Raw genomic sequence first — 26,663 nt, 5'->3', positions numbered from 1 at the left:
TAATTGTTGATGAAATGTTGATTGGTAGATCAGACATGTATAACATCAAAATACCGAATAAAGTAGTTGTTAAGAGAATTCGAGATGAAGGACCGAGGGGCTGGCAACCTGTCAACCATATATTGGGCATGTGCATATACATAAATATAGTTTCAACTACTTTGTAGCTTTCTCAAGCAAAGTACATCAAGAAAGGTCTATATGAATTCAACATGACATATTTTAAACCCAAAAGTACACATTTGGGAGATAATCGGCATGCGCATAGGCATAGACATAACTCTAGGTACTTTGTAACTTTCGCAAGAAAATTACATCAAAAAAGTTTTATAGGAATTCAAAATGACAAATTTTAAACCCAAGAATACACCTTTGGGAGTCAGTTGAGAATTTAAAAGAAATAGTCCCCAAGAACGAAGAGGCTAATAAAAGATGGCCAAGTTTTCTTATGTTTCAACAGTTGGTAGCTTGATGTACGTTACGATATGCACCAGACTAGATAATACTTATGTAATTGGAATTTTGAGTCGTTTTATGTCTAACCTAGAGAGAGAGAGAGAGAGAGCACTAGGAAGATGTCAAGTGGTTGTTGCACTACTTAAAAGGTACTTCCGAATCGTTCTTATGTTTATGAAGAAAAAGAGTAGTTTTGCAAAGTTTTGCTGATGTTGATTTGGGGGTTATATGGATTTGGGAAATAGCACAACCAGTTATGTGTTCATGATTGGAGATACGTCAATCAGTTGAATGTACATGTGACAAAAGAGTAGTTATACAAAACACATTCATATGAAGTATCACTCTATCTGAGAACAGATAAGTAACAAGACTCTGAATTTGAAGAATTCTTTGATACAAAGAATCTAATAGACATGTATACCAAGATGGTAATTATAGAGAAGTTGAAGATGCATATTGATTCAACCGACCTTCCATATACTTGATGAGAATGCGTGAACTCGAAAGAGAGATTGAGGTTATGAAGTTCTAGAATGGATGTCAGCGATTTGTTCATCAACCTCCAAGTGGGAGATTGTTAAGTTGTGGAGACTAATTCACCTTTTTGACCCTATAGTCGTTAAAGAGACAATTCATGAGACCTCTCCCCCAAAAGAGTGGGTGGGGGTCAAGGGGGGGCCACCCGTTGTGGGGGTCGGGGGTTGCGACCCAGGAAGAAATTTTTCGTGGACTAGTTCTTATATCAAATTCGTTTTCAATTTTTTCATGGGTAAGTTTTTTGTCAGAGTTTCTAGGTTTGGCTTTATTAACAGTTTTAGGTTAACTAAGTAGTAAGTAGTTGATCATTCTGATCGTGTGGACAAACGTAAATTGATTGTACTAGCTCTTGTTTTTCATTTTGGATTTATTACTCTTGTGTAAAATCATTTGTTATTTGTTGAAGTGGTTAAACCCTATCATATTCCTACACCTAAATGGGGATCATGGCTTTTAATATAGGTTACAAATAGTATAATATGAACCAAGTCTACCTCTACCTCTCCTAATAAACGAATCTAAAAAATGTCATGTGGCATACTTCACAGACATCTTTTTATATCCTCCCGTCCATATTAATTCAATCTACTTATTTTGATAACAATATCAATTCCGGTTCAAATTTTGAAACAAAAATCCTATCCTAATTTGAAAATGGTAATCCATGTTATCTAACAATTCAAAAACATTTAAATAGGCTAAAGTTATGTTGTATCCCCGTCAATCACCAATTCTTGTGATCTCCGACTCCCAATACATCTGCAACCTATTGATAACCTACATGTTCCTTTTATTTTGGTTTAAGCCAACAACTCTTTCGTGTATCTGAATATTAATAAGTCCGTAAATTAATATTTTTATTAGGTTTGATTTTTAACTTTTTGGGATTTTATTTGGTTGCATTATTATAAAAATGATAATATTATACTTGATTTATTTTTTTTATCCAGATGTTTATGAATTAAATCTGTAGAAATGAGCTTCTCTTACATCACACAAGATGTTTGATATGTATTTCTAATATATCCATCCACATTATTTAGTTGTATATTTTATTAAATCCTTCTTATCACCTTTGTTTTTTTTTTCATGGGTTCGCTTCATCTTATAAATATGCTCTAAAATCCGAGGATTTATTACATGAACAGTTTTAGCTATTATTCGATTTGTGTTTATAAATTAATCAAACATTTTTTCTATTGAATTTTATCTTTTCTATTTGTTTAGAAAATGTGGCTTGATAAAGTAATTTTTGTTGTATATCAATTTATAAATATAACCAATATATTTTATTTATATGCATATTTTAAAATATAAGTTCGTATAATAAATATGACGATTTAGTTGAAAATGTTTTATTTTATTTTAATCAACCCTTATAATACAAACACATGTTTATAAATTTATTTATGATTAATTATTATGTTTTTGTTATTATCCATTTTATTTGGATTTCGCAACCATGTAATGCACCGAAAATTAAGTCATTAATTCAAGAAATAAACGATCGTCTATATTCATTGTTTCTAGGAGAAGAAAAAATGCATGGGTTGTATGCCAATCAAAGTTCCTTTGACGAGACTTTATCCTCACATGATGTTTTAAGTAGACTTAAAACCTCCCATTTGTCAAACAATAAGTTAATTTTAAAACGTGATGTTTTGGTTATGTTACTAAAAAACACTGCCAAGAAAAATGTCTCATGTAATAAGACTAGACTCTAGATAGTATATATCATTAAGTAATCACGTCTTAGAAACAACGGTCATAACTTGAAGCAATCTTTATTTTAAGATTGTCAATGGCTTCGGACAACAAAAATTCATTCAAATTCAAAAGGAGATAATTTTTTCTGTTTATTTGTTTTGCTATGACTATAAATAAAAGCCATGACCAATCATTGTCAAATGTTGGTATTTTTTTGCGAAAACTAGTTTTTACACACGGATGTAGAGTAAATAACAAAGAATGATTGGAGTTATTGATTTTAGATAAAGATGTAATTTAAGCAATGAAACTCTAAATGTTATATACAAAAAAGTGTTTCAAAATCTATGTTAAAGTATTATATTTATTTTAATATTTTATGTTTACAATCCAAAATAAACTGCATTTTTTGTTGACATTTAATATTTTTTTTCTCAATATAATAATTTTAAACATACAAATCGTGATTTCCATGTGTTATAACATGATATAATATAAACAAAATAATGATAAACGAGTTAAGATATTTGTTTTTATATTGTAATATATTTTAGACATTTCCACACCTAAAAGGAGGCAACAACTTTTTCCCGTGAATTCAATTATTTTTGGTAAACTTTACAAAATACGTAGGAAATTGTATATTGCTCTCTTATTTCACCATTAAAAGAGAAAATGATGGTTAAAGATTCCTACAAGGTATACAACCATTTGGGGATAAAATACCTTATTTGTGATATAAGGTACAAGCTATTTCAGCAATCTAAAATATAAGGTACACATAACTTAACATGATAATTTTAATGTCATAATAATTGCGATGTGGAGGAAGAACCTCCATTTGGGACCACGCTACATACTTGGACTGTACAATTTAATCCCAATTTGATGCTAAAATGTAGTACTATAACTATCATCACAACAAAAGCTAGTTGGCCACAGTTCACTAAATTTATTGACCATAAATAATATCATCCCCTTTTAAAAGAAAAATCCCCATTATATTTGGGTATTGACAAAATAACTTACTATTTGTCATCAAGAAAATAATCAAAAATCACGTCTCAAAACAAAAAAGGTTTTTGATGAATGTATGATGTTTCATCATTAATGTAATGAAAAGATATTTTATGTCGCAGTGTTTTACCACTTTTGAAGGCATGATTTTCGACTTATCTCATTTTAATGGGATTCCCGAAGTATGTTGTTTTAGCCGTTGGTGTTATTGTATGATGCTTGGTCAGCATTGGTGCAAATTATGGAGCTGCGTAAAAAATACATTTCTAAATACAAATTCCCTGTCTTTTCCATTTCTTTAAGAATGATTTGTTTTTTTTTTGTGGGACAGAGGAGTTTGTGAATTTCGAATATAAAGTTTGTGACAAAAGTACACACGTGTCACCCCTATATTAGACAACTCCATGGGATCGTTTGGACCATTCACAAAGTTTTCACCTTTCATCATTTAATCATAGCACCTAAATTTAGCAGGAAGCATCTTCTGTGGAAAGAGACTACCATGAGAGGCATATAGACTTCCAAAATTTTGAATCATGGAATTATAGTACCCTCAAAATTGATTTGTGTATTTATGTAAATAGAGTTATTTTTCTAGCAACTCTCCTTTTAGAAGAAGCACCAATTGACATATAAATAAAGTAAACAATCCCTAGGTAGATGATAGTGTACACAAAATGTTCGATCTATATTGGAATTGAAACTCCCATTGTTAAGATTGTAGCTGGATTGAATGCAGTTCGTCTAGACTGAACGAATTGTTTTGGCTATCTCCGATGATTAGATGAAGATGACATCTATGTCTTTTACATTGAGAGAGAGATATAGAGTGTGTCCCCATTGGACATTGTCCCATCGTTTTTGTTGGGAAATTTTTCAAAATTAGCGGTGATCTTAGTTTCAATGCATAAAGAAAATACATAATTGACTATAATGTCATGTCATAGACTCATAGAGAAACAAAACGACAAAAATGTACATAGGGACAAATATTAATGCTTGTGTTTGCAAAAGGATGCATGGCCTTCAATTCACCGCTACATAATAATTAACAACCACAATTATACAATAAATTTCATCGATATAAACATCCATATTAAACTTCAAACACTATGAAATATTCTTGATAAGAAGTTCATTGTACATTTATAAGGAACACAACTTTAAAAAAAATATTTTTTCGGTGTAAAGTAATGTTCATTATGCTCACAAAAAACGACTCCGATAATTGGCTTAATTAATTAACTACTTTGTATTAAAAACCTCTAGGTGTGTATATATAGTTATATACTTCCTGTGGTCCTCACACACTCTTGTTTTATATCCATCTCCTCACCTTTTCCATTCTCTTCCTTCTTTCTATATACTGTATCCACTCTTTCTTTTTTATATATGGAAACAACAAAATCTGGAAGGGTAGTCAGAAGCATGAACGATATGTTGAAAAATGAGATGATTGAATATGGGGAAGAAGAAGAAGAAGAAGGAGGAGAAGAAGAAGATGATGATGAGAACTTCGGAGAGGGTAGTAGGAAGAAGAAGGTAATGAGAAAGACGGGTTCTGGTAGCGGAGGAGGTTCCGTACAACCTTGTTGTCAGGTGGAAGGTTGCACTGCTGATATGAGTAACTGCAAGACATACCACCGGCGGCATAAAGTCTGTGAGCTTCATTCCAAGGCTCCAGTTGTTATAACTGGTGGATATCAACAGCGGTTTTGTCAGCAATGCAGCAGGTAAGTAAACTTAATGTTTCGAATGTTGAAAGATTATGGTACAGAATACAATATTATAGTGAATCTGCTCATAAAATATCAGAGTAAATTCCTTTGACTACTAGACAAACTAAATATGAAAAGCGTTCAACAAAACATGTAAATCTTAGTTCAAAAATCTTTATAGTGATTGTCTAGTGTCGTATTGTGAAGATAAGTCTGGTTAGATGGAATGACCAAATGAAAAAAGGAAATAGACGCGAAATAAGTTATAGCGTTCTTGATGAGGTTTAATCGGTTTGTAGAAATGAAATGAATTGTCATATAATATTATAAATTATATGTATGTACAAAATATAATTTTAACTCTATTATACATATTATTTAATTATGTTTGGTTGATATAGTTTTCAAATAAATATTTGAGGAAGTTTTTCAAGACACACTCTCCAAATCAGCTCATTAATTACCCATTAAATAAAATTATTCCACTTAAAAAGTCTATGAATCTAATTCGTACACAACAAGTTTCTGTCATACACTACAGTTTATATTTAAAAAAAATGTACAATATGCTAAAAAAAACATGACATTATTATGTAACGTTAAAATTTTTATGTACGGATGAACTCCATATTTAAAAGTGCTCCTTTGCTTATCACCATTCTCAAATATGAAGCTCAGAATTTTCGAGATTTATTAAACTCCCATGTACGCTCCCTTGTCTTCCTCGTCAAAAAGCATAATTGCATTGAATAAAAAGACTAAGTAAGAAAATTCATCAATTTTATGTTTCTCTTAAAACACTAATCTATTTCTAGAGTATAGATAACCACTTTTTGGATGTTGAATATCTAGTATGGTCAATCCAACTGCATCAAAATGCCCTTATATCATATCGAGGAATGACATAGAAGTCAATTCAAAAGTATTTGTCCTTTGTCCTTTCCAGATACCCTAGTACTCTACTGACTACCTTGACTACCTTTTGGTGCTCTGTACTTGCTTGATAGAATACTCACTTAGTTTGCTTATAGAGAACACGATATCAGGTCGAGTGAAATTCATGACATTAATTATGCTACCAATTGCACTCACATACTCTAGTTGAGCCACTGCTTGACCATACATCATATTAACTTTCATATTTAAACCAAATGAGTGTTAAATTCCTTAATGTTCAAGTGTTAAATCTTTGTCTGAGTTTTCTATATGTAATGAGATTGACCAAGAAAAGTTGACTATCTATCCTTTTCACAATGATACCAAGAATGATATCTACTTATCTTATATCTTTTACGTTAAGGTTCAAGGATTTGTATTTCTTCATCAAAATATACCTTCTAAGTAAGCATTTAGCGATCAACATGTCACTTATATAAAGATAGATAATGATTATGTATTCAAGCATCCCTTTGGTATAAATCCACATGTTAGCACCATTTTGCTGAAAAGCAAAAGAGGTCATAGTGATATCAAATTGCTAAAGTCATTAAGAACTTTTTTCAAATCATACAAGGATTTAAAAAGTATATACACATTCTCTTCTTCTCATCGTATCACAAAACCTTTAGGTTGCTCCTAATAAATCTCTTCACAGAGATAATCGTTTGTAAAGCTTTTCTTCACATTTATATGTTAAATATACAACCCTTTCCAGGTTGATATTGGTATAAGAGTTCTAATATAATAATCCTAGCAAACATAACATATGTATCAAAGGATTTGATTCTTGCTATATAAATATATCCTTCATAAACTAATCTTCTTTTATTTATATCCTCATCAAGATTTCCATTCAACGAGGTTTTATTTACAATTATTTGATGAACGCATAGTCCTTTCAAGGAAGAGATAGCTATAAAAGTTCGGTAGAACTAATATTATAAAACATAACATATATATATATATATATAGGTATCGAAGTATTCAATTTCTTCTATCTATTTTATCCTCTAAAACCTAATTTTGCTTTATAGACATATATGGATTCGTCTGGATGATACATTCTTTTGAAAATTCATTTGGACACTAATGATTTCTTCTCCTTGGGTAGATTAACTACTCTTAATTTATATTTATTATAATATAATCCATATCGTTATTGATATTTTCCTTCATGGAAAAAGAGCATCCCCAAACGGCATGGTTTCATTAGCAGTGTTAGGATTACCATCCAAGTTAATGTAAAAGAATGACCTAACTTGTTACTTTTTTAGTCACTTCAACCAAATATAAGAGAAAATCATATCCTAGTTTTTTTCTCCTTTTTATCCATTATACTTCTTATTGTATCTTCTATAATTTGAGAAAGTCCAATATTATCTTGAGAATTACTAGAACTGTTTTAGGTTTAGAACTTTCATCATATTTAGAAACTTGTCCTCAAATACTTCTACACCTATAGATTCAACTATGACACCTAATTCTTCATCTAATAGTTAGTGATCATTTATATTTAGAGCATGTCTAATGAATATACTCTTTATAGCTTGGGCTCTTAATTTGGATCACTTAAGTTCGAGTGTATGACTATTAGATAATCTAAGTTAGGTTTTCTTTCCTCCAAAACTCATAAGGGCTCGGAGGAATCATATTAATAGGGATCCTATTTTGTACATAGAACATAATCAATAGTGTTTCACCTATATATTATTTGGTAAACATAACTGAGTCAACATCTAGTTGTTCATTTCAACTAGGGTTCGATTCTTTTTTAATCTAAAAAAGTTATGATGGGGAGTAAAGGGTAAAGTTCTTTCATGTTTTATGTAACGACCTGGATTTTCTATACACCTAATCTAAGGGAAATGTCAAAGTTTTAATCTACATTGTGGAATTCTAAACAATTAAAAACCTTTACTTCCCAGGAAAAATCATAGGTCTACAATAAAATATTACATACAAAATTAAACAACAAGGAAATACAATAATAGCATCCAACTATCTATTTTTTGACCTTGTGCTCCTGTCTTATCTTCTGGTACCATGGCTGCTATTACCTGAATATGCAAAACATAAAATTCTACAACATCAGACACAATGTGTCTAGTGAGTTATTCTTTCTATCATACTTTTTTCTTTATCATACTTTGGCATATAACTCTTTCTCTAATAGCATACAATGCTATTATTTCCTCTTCATCTATCTCCTCTTATTTATCTTTCTTCTGTAATCTTTTCCTTTTACTCTTTATCGTATCATCTAACTCTTTGTATGTCATCTACTCTATTTCTCATACTCTTCTCTTAGCCTTTTAATAGGTTCTTCTCATACTCTACACATACTCTAACTATGTATATGGCTCTATCTCTTCTCGGCTCTTCTTTATCTATTCTCTATCTCTTCTTTATTTTCTAACGCTTATCATGCCTTCACATGCTCTGCTTACTCTTCACCTTTTTTTAATTCTCAACTCTAATGCGCCAGCATTATGTTCCCATCTAGACCCAACAGTCACCTTTTTTTAAAGCTTCTAGACACTATCAATAGCATCATACTTAATCTATATGCTAATCAAACCAAACAATCAAAACACCATTAAAGCGCTACTAGCTTAAAAATTGAGAAGATGATTACCTTACAAGATTTACAACTTCAATCCAATCCATATGCACCCAAGACCACCTTTTGTCCCTTCTTCCTTCTCCAAATCATCAGAGCATCATATGGGAGGGTTTAAGAGTGCAAAATGATGAGAATGATGGCTTATCAGCCTCCTGTTCTAATACGTAACCACACAATAGTTACTTGTCTACCATGCCATAGTGACCATTTGACCTCAGTCATTAGACTTGCATTTTCTTCCCACACAACGTCATTCTTCTTGCCGTATTGTGGTACTTTATCTCCACTAGCAACCTACTTTGGTCATAACGCTGTGACACCCATATACCGTGTCGCGGGAGAAAGTATGATGCCTTTCTTTCTTATAATTAACTCTCTTCGCACCATGGCAACCTATCTACCGCGCTATAGTTCTGGCTTGACAGCAACCCCTTAGGTTGATTCCATTCCGACTTTGGGAGATTTATGTCTCAACTTCTATCCTTCATAACTTCTTCATTTTTTAACCGTTTTCTATGAACTTTATATCCATATGCAGGTGGGAACATACTCTACAATATTTTTAAGTCATATCTTACTAACCTAATATGGATGTTAATTTATTAAGTCACAAATTGACCCAAAATCATAAAATATCTATTTTACCATTTTGACCAAAATGCATATTCTGATGCATTCTTTCTCTTAAACTTAATCATCTAATCTCATTTTTGTGACTTCAACTCTTATTGGTTGTTTTCATGAAGTCACTCCATTTTCTCATCTCTGTCTCTTAATTGACCATTTTTTCTTTTTGTTCGATATTTGACTAAAAGTCAACTTTCGCTAAATTTCAGGTTCTTACATTTTATAATATTCTCTTCATAGAATATGTCAAACTATTATATGAAATATTTCCTACTTCTAACCAACAAAAGAATCTTTATGTTTTTCTAATGTTGATTTTCCACTTTAGCCTTATAATGTTTAAATACATCAACAACTTCATCTTTTGATCATAACAAATAAACATGTAAATAATGGCTCGTGTCTTTGCATAAAGTAATGAAACATCTATTTCCTCCTCAAGTAGATATTTCATTTAGATTACAAATATCTCAATGAGACAAATCTACAATGTAGTAAATCGATTTGTAAACTTCGATTTTATAAAGTTTCACATTTGTATAATTCTTTATCGTTTAATTTTAGCATACCTTCGGCTCTCAGTTTTTTCTATATTGCTAATATTTGTGGGTGCTTAACATTTTTTCTATAAATAAATTAAAAAGGCATATAGCAGAAAACATTCTTTCATTCAATTTGGAAACAACTTCATCATTCATATCATAAGCATTAGTACTTTATTTATATTGCGAGTATCATCACTAACACTAAAATCAATATCTATTATAGAAACACCAGGCCTAGATCCTCCATGATCGATATGTCTTTTAATAAAATCACAACACTAGTCATCGGATTGTTTTTTTGTCAAGTCTAAATTACTACAATCTTAAAGGTTTTTATTTGATTAAGAGTAAATTACATGAAAGGTCCCTATGGTTTGAGGTAATTTTCGCTCTTGGTCCCTAACTTATTTTTTTAACTCGGAAGGTCTCTATTGTTTGTTTTTGTTACGCGCTTGGTCCCTACTATTTGTTTTTGTTATGCGATCGGTCTCTATCTTACCTAAAAAGACTATTATTTAAATAAGGAAAATGGTAGGGTAGGTAAGGGAAAACTAGTATTTTTAGGTAAGACAGAGAAAAATGGTAGGGTAGGTAAGGGAAAATAGTCTTTTTAGGAAAGACAGGGACCAAATGTGTAACGAAAACAAATAATAGGGACCTTTCTAGTTAAAAAAATAAGTTAGGGACCAAACATGCAAATTACGCTAAACCATAGGGACCATTCGTGTAATTTACTCTTTGATTAAATTTTAGACAAATGGACATCATAATATCTTCCTCGAACCTCGTCACCTTGAATTATGAGTTTGTCAAACTAGAGCACTTTAATGGTTAGAATTACACTTTTGGGCTAATAAGGTTACATTTTTTCTTTATTGTGTTGAAGCTTTGTTTTGTTGTGGACCCTCAATTGGTCCTTAACCCAGTTGATCATGTATCCAAAGTTGGAAATAAACCATACCAAAAATAACTTTTATGATATAGACAAGTCGACGTCCCTTAGAAGCGAGTTAGAGAACTTATGTCTTGGTCTCATAAATAATTCCCTTTCTAAACACCTTTATCCAAGTACTTACACTTCCAAATGGTCTACGAAAGACCAATATTAGTGAATATGCAAGAGCTCAAGATCTTATCCAACAAGCTGACCAAGCTTTCTATGTCCTTACCGAAGCTCTTCTAAGTGGGTGCAAATATTTAAAAGGTGACACCCTCTTATAAATACTTCTCAAAGGGGATGATGCACAAGTTTAAGGATTACTCGTTCTATGGTTTGTTGAAGCACTTCATAGTTAAGGATAAAATTAGAAACATGGAAGAATATGTTGAAGTCAAATCAAGTATGAACCACTTATTAGATAGGGTTCTGGACAAAAGCGTAAAATTGGGTTCAATAATAGGAAATTCTTAGAGCCTGAAAATAGGAGTTCAATAATCCAAATCATTAACAACAACCAACCAACCAACCAACAACAAACCAAAGTGAGCTCAAAAGTGAAATGTATACAGAGAGACATGTCACTATGTACGGGAGTTCCTCTTGTACAAATATGGTCGTATATATAGCTCTATAAACATAGTTGAAGATACTGCCCACTTGGCAGTCTGAGCTTAGTTTATGGATTCTGGTGCTACTATAGTGAGACAGGTGTCCAAAACCTATGGCTCTTTAAGAGAAGGGATGGTGGTGGTATGCATTCATGGCCATATAATAAGCTTCATTGGCACGATGTAATTAAAGTTTAGGAATAGTGAAAGAATCACCCTTCGAGATGTGTTTCACATTCCCATGATCTCAAAATGGACTTGTATTGTCATAAAAGGTTGACAAGAATATGTATAGGATGGTAATTGAGAATGTTTAAATGGAGCTCAATAGAAACATCTTAGAAGAACCGATAAATGCAAAGCTAACCTAGAAACACACAAAAACAATGGATCTAGAAGAACATAGTTTTTTAATACATAGAAAAATAAGATAACATAAGAGATCTTGTTCTTTTGTGTGAAATAAATGGTACCTAAGATATCTTATTTAAACATGTTAGAAACCCTAGGATGCCTTAAAAAAGTGGTGCAATGATTGTCGTCAACCACTCATAGTCTGCCATATGGAAGACAAAGAGCCTAAGTTTAGACCTATTTACAATGTATTTCTTTCTAAGATTATCTAATATCAAAGAAGGCTTATTAGTTGTGGAACTGATGGTTATATCTAATTGTTTGACTGGATCGGTTAGAGGTGGCCATAACTTTAACTGTTTAATAAGATCAATTAATCAACGCCCATTATAAATAAAGTCTTCTAGCAATGATGAGGCATGCTGAGTACAAAGTGTGCCTAAAATACATCATTTCTCAAATTTTGCAACTTGCACTCATAACTCAGTTATGTGTGTGTATGGATTTGATCCATTTTTATCCCACTAAATATTTTAAGACTAAACGCAAGGAAATCCTTATAAACCCACCAAATTTTCTTCCTATGACATATGTAGGGCAAGGAAACTATCCAACTTGCTACCTCCTTCATAATTTCCAGCACTTTAATCCTTGAAATGTCAAATCATTTCCCATTAAGACATTTAAATTTTGGTTGTATATTTAATCCAAAACCAAACTTAGAAGTCAAACTATCGATAATATTTTACGAGATATTTGATAACAATACCCATTGTCTACAATTTCTAGCTAGAAACATAGTCAGATGCAATGATCTTATTGTGTTTTGTAACTAAACATCTTTACAATAGGTTTAACTTCCACTCTAAAGTTAGATCATGTTGCAATGATATTTCTTTAACGGTACCAAGAGTCATTGATTTATGTTTTGATTCGACATTATTGCAATAAATAGATTTTTATGCTCTTGTAAGTGATACAATTTCCATATTAGCGATATATCTCACAAATCATTATTTAGTTGTGTAAATCTTTTAAAATAGAAAAATAGTTATTTAGTATACGTCATTTCCTATTTTATTAAACATTATTGTATTATCTACTGTCATCAATATATCTCTCACATGTATGATGAACTTAATGAATTACAGGTGATTCCCTTCATCTGGATGTGAGGAATTGCTTAATTGACTTTTCTATCAAACATTAATTAGATTCAAACCCTACATGGTATCAGCCTAAATATTAATATTTTAGTGTTCTTGTCACTAATCTCTTCCATAACGGTTGTAGCTATTGCACAACCGGTTCATCTCCACTCTTGTTACTTGAATTACTACATTTGTTAACCAAGTTATTCCTCTCATGCCTTATTAAAAGATTTTTGGCTAAAATGAGGTAACAATTAACCCTATTCCATTGATCATCATTATGAATGGTATCTCTTCTCTTACTCATGCGTTCTTTAATAGGAATAAAGTTAATGAGATTATCTTTATTTTGATTTGGTCCTCACCTGCTAAAGCAAAAGTGGACAAATATGTTTAAATAAAACATTATGTAATGCATGTTATGATATAGAATTATCCTACAACCACAAATCAATTGAAAAAATAAAAAAATTCTACAATTCTCTACACCAACTTTAGAAATGTATTTCTTTTTTATGAGCATGGTTGGAAATTTAGACTCCTCTACAACCAACTATCTATCATTTACCATTTCGTCGATTATATTGATAAGTCTCACTAGTTTGTCTGTGACCTAATCCCCTAATTCGGAAATTTATCTACCACTCACCAAGCTGTCAAACTGTCAACATCATTTTGCAATTTTCTTTACAAATTATTTATAAAATTTGAGCATGGATCTACCATCCACCAAACTGCATTTATTTCTCACCACAATCGGTGCTCTCAATCTCCTCTGATCGTGGTTCTTCAGGAGCATAACAAAAAATTGAGATCGTAGTTCTAGTAGTCATGGACGTGGTCACCATCCTCCTCATTGCCAATGTTTGTCTAAAGATGGCTACTAGGCCCATAGATATCTAGATCTTACCTTTTTACCGAATCAAACACGCTCACTCGATTCAAATTTTGAAAATGCCTTTCATTCTTAGTGTCATGTAAATGACAATTTCACTTATTGGTATGTTGTTTCCTAGGAGGCTAAACATATAAATCCATTGTTTCCTTCATTAAGTGGGGAGAATGCTATTGACTCCACTACCTATCTAGATTTTTACTCCAAATATAGATTTCATCTTCTTCTCACTCTATTTTCTCTCACAGTTTTTATCTATTCATTTATTTGTGTATCATTTGTCTATCTAACAAGTGACCAGAGCTACCATACTTATCATTCTACATACATTGGGGATATATAGTTATTTCTATTAATTTCATAATGTTAAACTTGTCAAATTATTGACAGGTACATTCAAGACATATAGGGCAAAAAATCACATACTATCGATGCCCAAGAAAACAACTAAAGTACTCTCTATCAAATCCTTATACTCATCTAGAGTGTTATGATGAATGACCCTCTTGAACACCTATAGTACCCATTTTGAAAATTTTCCAAGATCTACTAAAAATTAAAAACATTCACATTAATTTATTTATATAATGAAAGTTTATCAAATTTTAGCTTTATGAATATATTTTGTATAGTTGGTTGTCACATTTGATTCAAACTCTATAAGAAGTATGTACATATTTACCAAGGTTCTAAATAATATTAGGCGTGAGTCGACGGTAGTGTCAAACCTCAAGATTTTACGAACCGTGACGAGCCACGTTGTTTGTAAGGCGTGACTTAAGGCGATAATTTTATATATAATTTATAATTCTATAGATATTTTCTACTATTATTTATTTTTATATAAATATATGAATTAAGGCGACATTTTGTTAAAATGCGGCGTCAAGTACAAGCCTTGGAGCCATGGCGCCATGACAAGCTTTTTAATTAGAACATTGGTATTTACTGACACCAATATGGAAAACGACTAGTTGGGCTATCACTTCTCTATAAATGTTAATTCCTATAAAAGTGTCTCGAAGGACTAAATACTATCTTCATCATATATAACAACCTAGTTCTTATGCATATTTGGAATACATAACAACCGCTTGTAAATGAGATAATTACTTTTCCTTGTGAGATACATAATAGAGCATAACAATACCTTTTGTGTAAAAACGTTGTATACATAGATAGAGTCTAAAGTACTAAAAATAGAACATTCATAAGAGTACAATCTATAAGGCACTTTATCTATTCCTTATTGAAGCCTCATACTTGCTTCTTACAAGATAATTGTTTTATGGTGCAAAGAACCCATCAACCACCATGGATTTATGTGTACACAAATAATTTCCATACTAGTAGGACAATTTAGTTCCAATATAAGTTGAACAACATATCATCCATATCAATGGGCCCATAACCCCTATAAAAGTTGGGAATAGATCATCCCCCAAATAAATGCTCCACATTAGCAGGACAATATTAGGGCGTGTTTGACACAAAGCATTTGAAAGCTTCTAGTGCTTGACAAAACGCTCCATTTTGAGTAAAAGGTCTCGTTTGGCACTACAAGCTTTTAGCATTTAGCTTAAACAAAATGCTCCAAATCTAAAAGTTATCTCACGTTGCGTTTAACAAAATGCTACGAACTATCAGCTGCCTGGTACCCATTATCCACTACCAGTTAGTTTCACTGAACATGACCTTAACATGATTAAATCACGAGAGTGTATTCAACATAACAAGCCTAATTATACATGTAAATCCATAGTTAAGTTGATATGAAGTCATATGGTGGGGGGAGTGTGTTTAATGAACTTGTTCTTGTTTATTGATATATCTTGACTCCCACAACTGCCATTCTCAAGTAGAAGCATCCCTTTGATATCACAACCATCTTAACGAACTAACTCTTCCTTTCTGTGTCATTTTTTCTTACTAAGGAAGTTGAATATATTAGGTTTAGTTCAACTATGGATTCTACTCGTAACACAACTAATTACAGTAGTTAGTTTAGTATCCAAACGCCAAACCTCTATCATTCTTTACACGGACTTTAAAATGGTACGTCATTTGTTTCTGAACATGGTTGAATTTTAGAACCCTCTATGACTAACTATTTTCCATTTTCTATTCTATCGATGGTATTAATAAATCTTACTAGTTTTTTATGGCCTCAACCCTCCTACAAAAACTTTGTATACCATTCACGAGGGTGTCAAAACGCCACCATCATCTTGTGATCTTCTTAATTGAATTAAACACCACAAATTTTTCATAAAAATATGCATCGATCCAACATCCAACAAACTGTATTTATTTCTCAAAAAGATTAGTGCTCCCACACCTCCTTCGACCGTGGTTCTTCATGGGCATAACAACAAAAATTAAGGCGGTGGTTCTAGTGGTTGGGACATGGTTACCTTTTCATTGCCAACATTCTAAAAAAATGGCCACTTTCCCACCAATGTCAGACGTTCGCCTTATTTCGAATCAGACATAGTCACTTTATTCTAATTTAGTAAATGCACTTCATTCTTAGTGTCATCTGGACAACAATCAACATCCTCCTGATTGGTATGTTGATTCCTAGGATGTTGAACATATAACTCCAATGTTCTCTTCCTACGGCGTGGAGAATTCCATTGACTCTACCACATGTCTAGATTTCCCCTCCTAACTCAGGCTCCATCCGCTTCTCGCTCACTTTTCTCTCATAGTTCTTATCTATTTGTTTATCGATCTAACTAGTCACCCAAGCTACCATACTTATCATTCTACATCGATCCATAAGGAAGTAGAGAGATTTTTCTTAATTCCATAATTTTAAAATTATTCAAGGATTTACAAGTATATTCAAGACATATGAGCGAAGCCAAAGAAAACAATTAAGGTATCATTTATCAAATCTATAGAGTCCATTGGAGTGTTATGATAAAATACCTTTGGAACACATGTACCACCCATTTTGAAAATTTTCTAAGATTAGATAAAAATTATAAACTTTCACATTACAGTGTTTATACAACAACATTTGATCAACTTTTAACTTTACACATATATATTTCATAGTTGGCTGTCACATTCAAATCAAAATCTATAGGAAGTACTTAAATAATTTACCCACACTAATACAACAAATGACTAACTCAAGGAATCATGAACACATAAACACATACCTTTAATTGTGTTAGATGGTGATTAAAGCTTGATATATGAGGTCAAAGGCCTTCCAAAGATGATATTTATCACTGAAAATTGGCCCTCAGTTTTCTATTACTACTATGGGCTGGGAGAATATGAAGAGAATATAACATATAGGGGCTTTTATCATATAACCAACTTTTCATGTGCTTATGTTGTTCTAAACTATCTTGTATCGGGCCATAATTGTCCTAGGATTTAGCTAGAGAGCACTTGAATATGCCCATGATAAATATTAAATTTGCCATTTTAAGTGTAACCTTCTCCTTTGATTCTTTTTTCTTTGCTTTACATTTTCAACTTAGGTACATGACTGTACAACAACAGAGCATCATTTCTTCCACTAATAACATTCTACTTTGAGAATTTTTTTTCCTTGACATAAAAACACACTACTACCATCTGGAACACCCCTTGTCCCCTTTCTGGAATCCAATTTATGGGGACTTGGGGACCAACATCTAGAGTTAACTCCTTGTAAACATCATCTGGAATAGACATACAAGTGCTTACCGACTCCAGAAGTCGAGATTTATCTCTACCAGATACGAAAATACCAGTTGATACTTTTGATGAAAGTTGTGGCATTGAGTTTTTGATATGTTAAATGTGAGAAGACGATTATTTTTTGATGAAACTGTGGGTTGTGGCGCGATATTGGATGTGATCTACAGGAGGTTGAGGAATCTTGAGCAATATCGATGATTTAGATGTATGAAGAAGACATAGAGAGACATATTTTCTGATGGAGACATTGAGAGCCTATGGCAGCAGGAAAAAAAGTCTTTTACAATGATGAAATTCATAATAATATTTATTTTCAAAGTCTCCTAGTGGCAGCATATATATATATATATATATATATATATATATATATATATATATATATATATATATATATATATTATAGGTTCAGGTTCATTTGAGACCATTCTAATTATGTGAGACCGTGAGACCAAATCTAAAAATAATTTTAAAATGCAAAATAAATGGAAAAATCCAAAAATTCTTTTTTTAAATATTATTTTCGGAACTTGAATTAACTAAAAAAATTTAAAAAAAAATAAAAATAAATCCCGTTTTTTTTTTTTTTTGAAAAATACATGAAATATTCTAAATAGAATATTACACTGACATATTCTAAAAAATAATTTTAAAATGCAAAATAAATGGAAAATTCTAAAAATTCTTTTTTTAAATATTATTTTCGGAACTTGAATTAACTAAAAAAAAATATATATATAAAAAATTCTATTTTTTTTGAAAAATACGTGAAATATTCTAAATAAATACTACACTGTACATATTCTAAAAATAATTTTAAAATGCAAAATAAATGGAAAAATCAAAAAATTCTTTTTTTAAATATTATTTTCGGAACTTGAATTAACTAAAAAAAATAAAAAATAAATAAATAAAATAAATAAAATAAAAAAAAGTGCGTCTTACGGTCTCACAAAATTAAGCCGTCTCACATGAACCTAACACTATATGGGTTTCTTACCAAATTGCGTGATTTTTGGGATCCTAATTAAACATAACTTCTATAATATTTCCACAAGTAGTTTTCTATCCCATATATATGGAAAAAATGTCACGAATTATTCATGGCTCTTAGATTCATTATGTTACTAGTAACCAGCCAGGATTTGATGTAAAGCTAATGATTTCTGAAAAGGTTAATAAAAAAGACTAGAGAAACAATATGGCCCCCAACAAAGTAAAATGGTATTTAAGTGGAGAAAATATTCATAAAGTACCCATCCACGCTAACAAAAATGATAACTAAACTTCAGGTCATCTTGAAATTTAATGGTTGTGTACATGTACAATATTTTGCACACTTGAGTTTGTGTTTTTTAATCTACACAAGAAATGCAATATAAGGTACACAAATTTTGACTTACGGGTTCTTATATTATTCATCACAGGAATAACATTGGTTTTGCTTTTTTGGTTTTTTCTGCAGGTTCCATGACCTAATAGAATTTGATAATGCCAAGAGAAGTTGTCGTAGGCGTTTAGCTGGGCATAATGAGCGCCGACGTAAAAGCTCCTTTGAAACTTATGGAGACGGTTCCTGATCATTTAAGGAAAAGCGGATTGTTAGTCCCTCATCAACTCCTAATAAAATAAGACTTATATAACTATATTGATGGCTATGATGCTCTCTCTCTTCTGTCATTCTGTAAACTTTATTATCAAGAAGTGTTGTAGTATAAGTAAATATATATGAGGAATTCATAAGGTAATTAGTAAATGAATTGTGATGTTGTACTAGCAAATCATACGCTATTTATGATAACTTTCTAATGAAAGTAAATATATGATTCTATATGCTAATAATTTTTAAGGCTTCGAAAATAGATCATCCCACACCTCTACGGTAGAACAATACATGACACATTAGATGAATAAAGAAACTTGAAAACATTTGTACCTTGTAGGTCATTGTCCCTATTTTGCTATCAGTTGGGTACATGGTTCCCTAATTGACCCGATATGTTGTCTAGAAGGCTATAATATCATAAACATTCTATTAGTAATCACCAACCTCAAGTTAAATTATTAAAATGCCTACCTAAAGTCGATCCCATTTGAGCCAGCTTGTTCACGATTGTGAGCTATAGGGGAGACCATAACGACATGTATTTAGCCATGGTGACAATTAACCGGGCAGCCGTGTCGTGTATTTAGATGAACCAACATAACTTAAAACATTTTTATATAACACGAAAACAACTTGAAACCATGTCCTATTTGTTTGAGTAACACGAAAACGACTCAATTAAAACATGATAAAAATGACTAATACGACAAACTCGAAACAATAAAATAAAATAAACCTTTAGTTAATTGAATTCAAAATTAATCTTATAATACACGAAAAACACATAATAATGTCATGCTCGACACAACATGACGTCATGTTATTTACAATTGACATGAATACGATATGAACACAAATTAGAATTTCAAATAATTTAGGCATTTGGGATTTTGGACTATTTTAGAAATATTGATTTTTGAATATATTTTTTTGCCAAAAACATTAAGATAGATCTTAATATATATATATATATATATATATATATATATATATATATATATATATATATATATATATATATATAGTAGTGGGGTACCCGCACGATACAGCGACAACTATTTGTTTCGTTTTGTCGATTAGTTCTTGGGCGACAATTGGTTGAAGATTTGCTACAAATTGTTTCCTTTTGATGTTAGTTTTGGGTACACACGTAATACGACAGACAATATATGTTTGATTTTTGGTAGGTTGATTTCTTTAACTCGCTAATAATAAAGTGGGTGGATATTTTATTTAATCAAGATAAAATAAACTAAACATGATGATTATCATAAATTATGTGTTATAGTTTATGGTATTTTTTAATTAAAATAACAGAATACTAACGATATTTATGAAGTAGTTATTATTTATATTTTTAATATTTAATTATTTTATTTTTTTAGACATAAAATTTATTTGTTCACATTAAATTAGCATTTTAAATACACATTCAACGTTTTTTTTTACTATATTAACTTAACAATGTGGTTTTACTATAAAACTATAATGACATGTAGTTTTAAACTAAAAATCATTTTTGTGCTTATAGTATAGTTACATGACAAATAAAATACTTTTTTTTTAAATATTGGTTTGTATATTTGAAAATAATATTTGTGTGTTAATACATAAATTGTCTAAATGTTTTTTTATAACTTTACCATGTATGATAAACATGTATTTTGGCTTCAAATCTCGGGACAGAAAAATTAAAATCAAAGTTAAAAGTTTTGAATAACCTAATTGCATATTAATATTTTAATTTTAATAATTTCTGAACGTTGTTTGATAAAAAAAACAAAATATTATCATATTTTTCATCGTGTAAAAGTTTCTAAATTGAATATTATCATATTCAATCAATTTGAACAATTGAACTCTTGATTTCGGTAACTTCCGGTTCATAAGCTTCATCTATTTTAACGATGCTTCTTTGACTTGGCTAAGATGAGCACCAATGTATTTGTTTCCGTTAAAGTTTTTTTTAAATACAATGGTTTATAAGTTTCTCCCAACCCGGTTTTTTTAACCATTTTAGACCAGCTTCTAACCCTAACAAAGACAGTTTTAAATCAACGCCAATTATTTTTTAAAGACCAAAACCGGTTTGACCCAAGACAGATGTGTTTAGGGACCTTTCTGCCCATGAACACCTCTGCCAAACACTTCCTACGACCTCTACAACCACTCATAACATGATTAAAAAAAAAAAAAAAGGCAAGGTCGTTCAATAGAAGCCCAAAATCAAAGGAATTTAACATTTTCTTATAATCAAAACAAAATTTTTTAATATGTTGTTACCAGAACATTAATAGATATCGTATAACAAACACAACACATATAAATTGAAATATTTGAAGAACTGGTTTAGTCAAAATTGAAAACAACATTAACAGAGATATTGAAAATTTCTAAATTCATATATTATTCTAAATCTATAAGAAATACTACACTACAAAGAAAAAAAAAACTTGAATTTTGGAGAAACCAAAACCATTTGGTCAACACCAGCTAAATGAACAATAAACAAAGATGTACAAATAAATCTCCATGAAATTGTAGAAGTACATTAAACTTTGACTCTATCCACAACTTAGCAGGCTACCCACCCAGTACCATTAACCAGATAAAAATCAAGATTGGATCATAAAATCAAGAGTCTATAAGCCACTATCAACCTTCAGCCTTTAGCCTTGAGCTTAGAAATATATCTGTTAACTTGAAAATCATAAAATCGACAAAAAAATGTTAATACAATTTTTAGACTACAAACAAAAAAAATCTATAAAAAAGAATGACTATCAGATCTCATTAACTACACTTTCTTGATTTCTTTTTTCAAATTTACCATGAGATTCAATAACTACCAACAAAAGTTTAACAAAACAAATAAACAAGAACAGAAAATGGAAAACAAAGCAACATAACATATACACCAGGTATAGCCTTCACATGTGTGTACAAATCGGATGGATGAACAAGCACAATTATGTCATATACAAGAAATACAAGTTACAATGATAACTTTAGTATTTAGAAAAAATGAAAACACATGATAATTAGAAAATAATTTTAGATGTATTAGAAAAACAATTTTTATTTTATCAAGCACATACAGGGAGGCTCATATCATTTAAAGTTGAAAGGTTTCCCTATATACAAGCACACCATAAAAACAAACCAACCCTAGAAAATCAAATTATAGAACTTGAATCAAAGAAAGCAGAAAAACAGAACAGAAGGAAATACAAAGCCAAAAAGAACCGAATAAATACTAAAGATAACAAAGGAAGAACATTTTGTCAATTTTGGTACATCAAACCTGAAATCAATCTTGGTCTATCGACACAAAGATCAACATAAGTGATATATATTCATTAGTTGATTAAAGTTTAAAAAACACAAACACATACATAATAGACCAAACACATACACAAACAGTTTAGCAAACACAATTACATACAACACATAGCCTTGAGATTCAAATACTCATACATAAAGATTGGTTGTAATATTTGTAAAAAAAAGAATGTAAGCTTAGTGTAAAATGAACTACTTAACCCAACCAACAGTTCTAGATCTTAATATATAAATCTGAAAGATCTTACTATTGTTGTTCAGATGTGGTGGTGAGGGAATAGAGTGACGACACCGATGACCAGATGGTTTAGATCTGGGGTTGACAGAGTACCAATGGTCGTGAGTGATGGAGATAACGTTGGTGGTGAAGGGGACAACAAACGCATATATACAAAGATCTAACTCAAATCCATAAATCCATCTCTTTTGTTCAATCATAAACTCATATCGGTAAGGCGGGAACAGAAGTTAAAGAAACTGGTATTGTAGATAATAGCTTATATGAGGATGGAGTTTAGATTTAGGGTGGTTTACGTTTATAGAGAAGGTAGTGAGTAACGGTGACGATGAAGAAAATAGGGATGGTGTTGTGTGAGGGTTTTGTGGTGCTGGTGATGATGCTGCCAATAGTGGTGGCAAGGATGCTTACAGAGAGGAAAAACAATAATAAAAGATACACTACTTTAAAAAGAGGGGATTTTAAATACATCCGATTTTAAAGTCAACAAAAAACCACTTTGACCGTAAGTAACCCAATTTGATGGGATTTTAGATAATGATTATTAATTAAATTGACATATTCTATTATGTTTATATAATCGAGACATAGTGAAGTGACGGTGTTGTTATACCAATTTATTAAAACTTTCATTTATAACCTTCTAACATATACTAAATTTATAATTTATACCTTTAACTATTAATAAAATATTTTATACTAGGAATTAACATATAATACCTCCATTTCATTTTGTATACCTTTGTATAATTACATAATCAAATTTATTTTGTATAATTACATAATCAATTTTATTATAGGGATTTTCATATAATATTTTAATTTTAAATTTTTCTTTAAAATTTAATATTAATGTTATCAATCGGGCTGCAAAACGTATCTAACGAACATGAATAGATCTTTGTTCATTTAACCTTAAATGGTAAATAAATATCACGAACAATTAAACAAACAATAAAAAAAAACATAATATGATATTTTTTCACAACTATAATACATAAAATTATAATTTTTATTTACCACCGTTTTGTCAAACACTATCATATTTAAATTTTATTAATTATCAGCGACATCAACTACATGAATATTACAGTTTTTACTTGGTGCATTCGGTGGAATATATATGCATTAAGTTGAGCATTATATAATATTTCTCATCAGACAGAACGTTTTGATATGTTGTGATGTCAAAGTGGCAAAACTGTAGGCATTGGATAAAAATGTCAGAGTACAAATCCCAAGAACATCATAGTGCGGAAAATAGTAGTGTGATGCGCTGCAGTCAAGCCGGCTCCTTTCCCTTCAAAGAAAAGGTACCTGAAACCAAAACTGTAAACCGTAAGCATGAAGCTTAGTGAGTTCTCTATCGTACCACATACCATACAAATAACATACTGTCAGGCATACGGGGTTCCCGACCTACCCCTACCAGGTATATCTGGGTGCTTGATCTACCCTATTGAGCATACCGAGGTGCTCAACATACCCCTTTCAGACATACCAGGGTGTCCGACCTACCCCTCCGGTTTATCTCAACCGGTTCCGGTGACTATTTCACCGTTTACCACTATCATATAATAACATGTCATAAACATACTACTAGACATGCATGGGTATTGTCTACCCCTTCAGGATCTCTCAAGTGGCATCCAGCGACTATTTCACCCATACTACTACTAACACATATATCATAGCATCCTAGCACATAAAGCATATCAGATAGTGGCAAACCAAACAGTTATCACAAAGACAATCATCTCAAACATAATCAACTACTGTTTGGGCCGACATTGGTGCCTTAGACTCACCTCTACTGGAAGGTAACTCACTTCTCTCGGTTGAAATGAGCTGCAAATGGTCAACTTCGAGTTTTCCATCTCAACTTAGGGTTTCATTTTCCAACTCGTACTCGTCAAGTTGAGGTCATCAACTCGACGTGTTTTAAGTCAAAAATGTCATTTTTATGCAAAATTCAAATACCTGGGAGTCAAGGCGTTATAGAACTGGTATGGTGACCGGTTCCCGTTTCAGTTTGTTTAACGGTTTGACTGTCAATTCAACCAGGTATCTAAACTTTTCTTGTTTTTCTTTAATTTCCTATACACATAAACACACGATTTCAAACATTACAATACACAGAAAAACAACTCCAAACATTAAATATATATATATATATATATATATATATATATATATATATATATATATATATATATAAACAAGTTGTAGATCCCACCAAATACATTAAAAAAATATATAACCATAAGTTTTACATCAATTCACATACATAAAAAAGTATAGTATTGAATCAAAGTATAGTTTTAACTGAATATACACGCTTCATAACATTTATCATGTGATTTTATTCAATTTAAAAGAAGTCTAAATCAATATTAAAAGACCACCTAAATTATTTATGCAAAATACTTTATTTTCGTGTGGTTTTATTCAACTTATGTAACACCGTGAATTTTCAAATAAAATTTTCATTTAGAATTACAAAATTCTCATAACACATTTCACAAAAGTCTCATTTATTTAATTTACAAATCGCCACTCCATAATTGTTTGATTTAAAATCCAGGATTCTCAAAACATAACTCTTTCGCTGATGTGTACAATCAAGCTGGTGTCTTCCCGTGATCCTGAGAAAACCTGAAAAACATAACGCATAACACGGTAAGTACGAAGCTTAGTGAGTTCCCCAAAATATCACACACGTCTCATTAGCCACTCGAGGCTAACTCGAAATGATCCTCCGGTCTATGTGTTTCAATAGAGACTCACTCTATAATTCTTCAAAAATTAAACATGCACCAATGTACCTGATAGTCCTGATGTTACAACTTAACCGGTTGAACCGGCTCAATTTAATTGATTTAACCATTTTTTTTTGTAAAAGAACAACCGGTTCGTTCTAGTCCAAAAATATGCATAAAACCGTTAGTTGAATCACTCATCTACCAGTTTCCCTATCAATCGGTCAATTCAAACTATCTTTTAAAAAATTGAGAATAACAATCTATCGTCGCTTGGTCATCAACTCTCAAACATTATGCTTTGATTTTCTAATTTATGTTTTATTAAATATAATAGTATTTAGAAATAAATAACAAAAATAATAAGAAGAAAATTATTGAATATCAACTCTCATACATTATGCTTTGATTTTCTAATTTATGTTTTATTAAATATAATAGTATTTAGAAATAAATAACAAAAATAATAAGAAGAAAATTATTGAATATAAATTCACAGCTAACGTGATACTTTATTTCTATATTACCTATGTCTATTTTTTTTAATTACACTTTTTTATTCTCGATAATTTTATACGTTTTGTAACTTTTTCACTAACTGAAGTAAATAGAAACATTATAATTTAAAAAAAAAAAAAAAAAGGCGTGAGAAGGAAAGGTTGAGGAGGGGAGGGGAGATGTCATCTTAACTTGGGGTTTTAAGTGAAAGTGGTTTTGCTTTTTGTAAAATGGTTTTGACTTTGTGTAATTCGGGTGTGATTAGCAATAGCCACTGAGAATTACGGTAGAGGTGGTCACCGTGGTCAGGGTTTTAGAGGAAGTGACGGAGGAGGCGTCGGTTGAAGTTTGAAATTGGGTTTTTTAGGGTTTTGAAAAAAATAGTGGTAGAGAGAAAGTTA

The 26,663-nt window shown here is 31.1% G+C and overlaps 1 protein-coding gene and 1 long non-coding RNA gene across 2 annotated transcripts; one reads left to right on the top strand and one right to left on the bottom strand.

Annotated features, from left to right (window-relative positions):
• The first annotated feature begins 5,023 nt into the window (after window positions 1-5,023).
• Window positions 5,024-19,661, top strand: LOC145102024 (squamosa promoter-binding protein 1-like). The gene is made up of 2 exons (XM_079039349.1): window positions 5,024-5,453; window positions 19,285-19,661. The coding sequence occupies exons 1-2, from the start codon at window positions 5,113-5,115 to the stop codon at window positions 19,397-19,399; spliced, it is 456 nt and encodes a 151-aa protein (XP_078895475.1). The 5' UTR covers window positions 5,024-5,112; the 3' UTR covers window positions 19,400-19,661.
• Window positions 19,662-21,883: 2,222 nt separating this feature from the next.
• Window positions 21,884-23,466, bottom strand: LOC145102023 (uncharacterized). The gene is made up of 2 exons (XR_013705975.1): window positions 23,016-23,466; window positions 21,884-22,125 (listed from the first exon to the last, which is right to left on the bottom strand). It is a non-coding gene; the product is annotated as an uncharacterized LOC145102023 (long non-coding RNA).
• Between the last annotated feature and the right edge of the window lie 3,197 nt (window positions 23,467-26,663).

This window comes from Lactuca serriola, chromosome 4 (genome assembly GCF_051521515.1).
Source record: "Lactuca serriola cultivar US96UC23 chromosome 4, Lser_US96UC23_V15, whole genome shotgun sequence".
Classification (NCBI taxonomy): Eukaryota; Viridiplantae; Streptophyta; class Magnoliopsida; order Asterales; family Asteraceae; genus Lactuca; species Lactuca serriola.
The sequence above is the reverse complement of the archived record's forward strand: the minus strand, read 5'-3'. Positions and strand labels throughout refer to the sequence as shown.

Bases quoted from the DNA above. Each gene is read 5' to 3' on its own strand.
- LOC145102024 (XM_079039349.1), top strand. From the start codon at position 5,113: ATGGAAACAACAAAATCTGGAAGGGTAGTCAGAAGCATGAACGATATG. The intron at 5,454-19,284 runs GTAAGTAAACTT...TTTTTTCTGCAG, and splicing joins TTTTGTCAGCAATGCAGCAG to GTTCCATGACCTAATAGAAT.